Source organism: Platalea leucorodia, assembly GCF_965183815.1.
Source record: "Platalea leucorodia genome assembly, contig: HAP1_HAP1_SCAFFOLD_326, whole genome shotgun sequence".
Taxonomy (NCBI): domain Eukaryota; kingdom Metazoa; phylum Chordata; class Aves; order Pelecaniformes; family Threskiornithidae; genus Platalea; species Platalea leucorodia.
In genome coordinates, this window is record NW_028121251.1 from 49426 (window position 1) to 55316 (window position 5891).

At 49.1% G+C, this 5891-nt stretch overlaps 1 protein-coding gene across 1 annotated transcript; it reads left to right on the forward strand.

The window, feature by feature from the left end:
- Nucleotides 1-2635: 2635 nt before the first annotated feature.
- On the forward strand, nt 2636-3388 carry LOC309604060 (olfactory receptor 14J1-like; the record flags this gene model as incomplete). Its single annotated transcript, XM_082338983.1, has 1 exon — nt 2636-3388. One exon carries the CDS (start codon nt 2636-2638, stop codon nt 3386-3388), a length of 753 nt encoding a protein of 250 aa, XP_082195109.1.
- Nucleotides 3389-5891: the final 2503 nt, after the last annotated feature.

Below are 5891 nucleotides of genomic sequence, written 5' to 3' on the forward strand. Positions count from 1 at the left end.
AGGCAACTCAGGAGGACTACAAGGATGTTGTGAGGTTACACAGGGAGAAAATTAGAAGGGCCAAAGCCCAACTAGAACTTAATCTGGCTACTGCCGTAAAAGGCAGTAAAAAAATGTTCCTATAAATACATTAGCAACAAACGGAGGGCCTTTATTGGATAGTGACAAAGGATGAGGAAAAGGCTGAGGTACTTACTGCCTTCTTTGCTTCTGTCTTTAATAGTCAGACCAGTTGTTCTCAGGGTACCCAGCCCCCTGAGCTGGAAGACAGGGACGGGGAGCAGAATGAAGCCTCCATAACGGAAGGGGAAATGGTCAGCGACCTGCTACACCATGTAGACACACACAAAGTCTATGGGGCCAGATGGGATCCACCCGAGGGTACTGAGGGAGCTGGCAGAAGTGCTCGCCAAGCCACTTCCAATCATTTATGAGCAGTCCCGGCTAACTGGGGAGGTGCCAGTCGACTGGAGGTTAGCAAATACGACACCCATCTACAAGAAGGGCCGGAAGGAGGATCTGGGGAACTACAGGCCTGTCAGTCTGACTGCGGGGCCAGGGAAGGTAACGGACCAGATCATCCTGAGTGCCATCACATGGCACGTACAGGACAACCAGGGGATCAGGCCCAGTCAGCATGGGTTTATGAAAGGCAGGTCCTGCTTGACTAACCTGATCTCCTTCTGTGAAAAGATGACCTGCTTAGTGGATGAGGGAAAGGCTGTGGCTGTTGTCTACTTAGACTTTAGTAAAGCCTTTGACACCTTTTCCCACAGCCTTCTCCTGGAGAAACTGGCTGCTCATGGCTTGGGCCCACGTACTCTTTGCTGTGTAAAAAACTGGCTGGATGATGAGGCCCAAAGAGTGGTGGTGAACAGAGTTCAATCCAGTTGGTGGCCGGTCACAAGTGGTGTTTCCCAGGGCTCAGTATTGGGCCTACTTCTGCTTAATATCTTTATCAATAATCTGGATGAGGGGATCAAGCGCACCCTCAGTAAGTTTACCAACGACACCAAGTTGGGCAGGAGTGTTGATCTGCTGGAGGGCAGGAAGGGTCTACAGAGGGATCTGGACAGGCTGGATCGATGGGCCGAGGCCAACTGTAGGAGGTTCAACAAGGCTAAGTGCCGGGTCCTGCACTTGGGTTACAACAACCCCACACAACGCTACAGGCTTGGGGAGGAGTGTCTGGAGAGCTGCCGGGCAGAAAAGGACCTGGGGGTGTTGGTTGACAGCCAGCTGAATATGAGCTGGCAGTGTGCCCAGGTGGCCAAGAGGGCCAATGGCATCCTGGCTTGTATCAGCAATAGTGTGGCCAGCAGGACTAGGGAAATGATGGTTCCCCTGTACTGGGCACTGGTGAGGCCACACCTCGAGTACTGTGTTCAGTGTTGGGCCCCTGACTCCAAGAAGGACATTGAGGTGCTGGAGCGTGTCCAAAGATGAGCAACAAAGCTGGTGAAGGGTGTAGAGCACAAGTCTTACGAGGAGTGGCTGAGGGAGCTGGGGTTGTTTAGTTTGGAGAAGAGAAGGCTGAGGGGAGACTATTGCTCTCTGCAACTACCTGAAAGGAGGTTGTAGTGAGGTGGGGGGTCAGTCCCTTCACCCAAGTAACAAGCGATGGGACAAGAGGAAATGGTTTAGATTGGATATTAGGAAAGATTTCTTCACCAAAAGGGTTGTCAAGCAGTGGAACAGGCAGCCCAGGGAAGTGGTTGAGTTCTCATCCCTGGAAGTATTTAAACGATGTGTGGATGTTGTGCTTAGGAACATGGTTTAGTGGTGGACTTGGCAGTGCTACATTAACAGTTGGACTCAATGATCTTAAAGATCTTTTGCAACTTAAATGATTGTATGATTCCATGATTCTGTAACACTGCAGCTCTCCTGACTCTGCACTAAGCTACAAATATCTGAGCCCTTTTGTATGTCCTGTCTCAAGACTCTTACATTTTCAGTCATAAAAATGAGGATTTCTATCCCTAAATAGGATACCCGCCGGTTGTGATGGTGGAAAATAAAAACCACAAACAAAATTATTGTAAAGACTTGCTAAGCCTCTTTTCTGCAGCCCACACTCTTCGGAGTCACGAGTGCAGATATTGAACTTTTCCATTAAAGGTGGATTACATCTGACATCCGTTGAGAGCAATGGAGCTGTCACAAACTAGCTCCCATGTAGCCACTGCAGCAGAGCAAAGCTGACCTCTCGGCAGCACATGAGCAGAGGTCCTGCTCGGTACACCACACTCAGCCAGCGCAGACCAGAGAAAGGAAATGCACTTCACTTGGAGGGTATTGCGATGAAAAATGGAGTGGTTTTGCTCAGAGGAGTCTGTCTTGATTTTAACCTGTCCTTTCATTTTTTGAGTAGTGCCCCCATGTCAAGAAACAGCAAATGTCTAACAGCAGCTCCATCACCCAGTTCCTCCTCCTGGCATTCACGGACACACGGGAGCTGCAGCTCTTGCACTTCTGGCTCTTCCTGGCCATCTACCTGGCTGCCCTCCTGGGCAACGGCCTCATCATCACCACCATAGCCTGCAACCACCGCCTCCACACCCCCATGTACTTCTTCCTCCTCAACCTCTTCCTCCTTGACATGGGCTGCATCTCCACCACTGTCCCCAAATCCATGGCCAATTCCCTCTGGGACACCAGGGCCATCTCCTACACAGGATGTGCTGCCCAAGTCTTTCTGCTTTTCTTCTTCCTTGGAGCAGAGTGTGCCCTTCTCACTGTCATGGCCTATGACCGTTTTGCTGCCATCTGCAAACCCCTGCACTACGGGACCCTCCTGGGCAGCAGAGCTTGTGTCCACATGGCAGCAGCTGCCTGGGGCAGTGCATTTCTCAATGCTTTCCTGCACACTGCTAATACATTTTCACTCCCCCTCTGCCAAGGCAATGCTGTGGACCAGTTCTTCTGTGAACCTCCGCAGATCCTCAAGCTCTCCTGCTCACACTCCTACCTCAGGGAAGTTGGGCTTCTTATTTTAAGTTCTTTGTTAGCTTTTGGGTGTTTTGTTTTCATTGTGCTGTCCTATGTGCAGATCTTCAGGGCTGTGCTGAGGATCCCCTCTGAGCAGGGACGCCACAAAGCCTTTTCCACGTGCATCCCTCACCTGGCCGTGGTCTCCCTGTTTGTCAGCACTGGCATGTTTGACTACCTGAAGCCCCCCTCCATCTCCTCCCCATCCCTGGACTTTGTGGTGGCAGTTCTGTACTCAGTGGTGCCTCCAGCTGTGAACCCCCTCATCTACAGCATGAGGAACAAGGAAATGAAGGATGCAGTGTGGAAACTATTCGATTACAAGCTACTTCATATTAAGAAGGTGCCCATTGTCCCACTTGGGCTCCCACAGTATCACAGGAATAGCCTGGACTAACTTTTCTTCATATGTGTCTTAATTTTTCCTTTGGGGGATATTTGGGGGGTTGATTTTTTTGTTTATGCCTGTGATAATATTATTCTTGGCCTCCTACCTGCCTTTTCTTGACCCAAAGTCCTCATGTACATATGGATCCGGGCTCCCCATTTAGATAAACTCAATAAAGAAACCAGTAGAAAATTATTTGTCTCAGCTCCCATCTCTTCACATCTCCTCTGGAGCTGGGGGAACAGCCCCAGCCTGCAGGAGGGGTTCAGGGTGTAAATGCCCAGCTTCCTCACGGAGGAGCAGCCCTGGTGGACACTATCCCACTGCTGCCTGCATGTTGGGGCTGCTGCTTTCCTGGAGCCGTGGCCAAGGACAGCAGCAGGACATGGCTTTTTCAGTGCTGGTCTCTCCTCAATTCCACACTGTTCTCCTGTGCCCTTTTATTTGTGCTGCCCCTAAGGTCTCGTGCAACTTGTTGCAGTCCTGTTATCTCTACGGTGGCATCCCTGTGGCTGAGGGCAGGAGCAGGCCATGTGAACCACTCTATCAGAGCTGGTCTCCATGCAAGCACCATCGTAACCAAAGGGGCTCCTCAGGACAGGGCCAGAAGGCTGGACGCCTCTTCCAAAGCTGGTGTCAGGAATACACCCAATAGGGTTCTCCCTTCAAAAGGACTTTTGCTCTTCTGGGGTTCTTGATGGATTCAGGGTGACAATCTGAGAGTCCCACGGTGATGTGTTAGGGACCAAGGTGTGGATGAAGACCTCCCTTCTTGGTTGCATACGTCCACTGAACGAGCAACCGGTCTTTGACTTATCTGCCTGGTGCTGTCCCACCTGCAGTGGGGCTGATGGCAGATGCCATCCTGAAGAGGAACTGAGAGCTGCCAGGAGAGCTCAGGGGATCTCCAGGGACAGTGTGTGAGTCTGGGTGGGCAGTGAGTGGCACCTCATAAAATGAGTGACCATCCAAGGAGGAAAAGGTGAACGTGAGGAGCCCACAGGCTAACAAGGGCCCTGCAATGGCAGGAGAGGCTGTGAGGAGACAGCAGGCAAAGGGCCATAAGACTGGAGAGTGTTTCAGGGCAACCTCTTGGAAACCCCATGGGCTGGATCATCCCCTGCCCTGTGTGCCATTAGAGACACCCCATGGGCCTGCCCAGCCCTGTCCTTGGCTCCTGAGCAATCAGGGATGATGGAAAAGGGCTCAGCAGCAGTGATCCTGCTCCAGCTGGGTCTGCTTCTGACCCTGACCAGCATGGCCAGTGCAGGGTTGTGGCAATTAATCACGGACTCCGCGTATGAGTTTAGGTGAAGACAAGTGAAGACAAACGAAGAAGACGACGATGACACTTTATTTTTACAATCTATCCCTTTTATAATATGATCTAGTGTTCACGAGCAAGCAAAACCCATCTCATTGGCTACTGTCTTGTGTCCCACGCGTCTCTTCAGCATTACTTCTTGGTTCTTCAAGCTGGTGCACGCGAATTCCTCTTTCAGGGATGTATCCAATCTCTTCCTTATTTTTCTGCCTCTAAGTTTCACCAACTTGTTTGTAACAAGCCTCAAGGCCACAGTTGCATTCCTGTGAACCTGTTTGTAACAAGCCTCAAGGGCACAGCTGCATCTCGTCAAAGTAAAACACTATCTCATTTATTCCCAGAATTCCCCCTTTTTGTTTTTCTACTACAAAAGCTTGTTTAATCATATTCTATAGCATTTTCTATACCTAAGACACTAGACAAGAAACTATCATTATTATAGCGCAAAATATTAGTAACAAGAAAAAACCTATTTTAATTAGAGACATTATCCACCCGCCAATTCCCCAACTTGTTAGTAAGTGATTCAGCCAACCAAATCCATCACTGACTTGTAATTTGCTAACTTCAAATCTTTGATTGCTTTATGGATTAATTCGGAGTTATCTGATAAGTCATTCCCCATCAGTCTTCTCAGAGTTCAATGTCTTCTGCTGTTCGTTCTTGTTATCCGATGCAAGAGCCGGTCTTACGCACCTTGCAGGTACCCACTTAGGTCCTACATCTGTTGAGACACAAGCATACCCTCTGCCCCAGTTTAGTAGATCAAAACGACCTTCGCAATTACCTGTTTGTAGCGATTTTGTAAAAACTCGGGCCTTCTGTGGTGTGGCTGTTAAATCTTTTGATTGAAGAGACAGAAAATGAGAGATAATAACAGGAATATTATTTTCAGACATATTCAGGTAGTTTAACACATACACGGCTTTGCTTAGTCTGTCTGCTGGAGTGGCTCCTGGCATTCCCCCCTTTTGTTTTTGCAGGTTCAATTGTTTGTTGCAAGATTTTCCAGCCCAGATATTTCCAAGGCTCAGTTTTTTGTACCTTTTCAGGGGCTACTTCAAGTTCATATCTGTTTAGAGCTCGTCGTATCTCTTTTTCTTAGTTGTGGGCAATCTCTTTTAAAATGTCCAGTTTTTCCACAGAAGAAACATGATTTCTGCACTTCCATTGCGGCAGCAAAAGCTG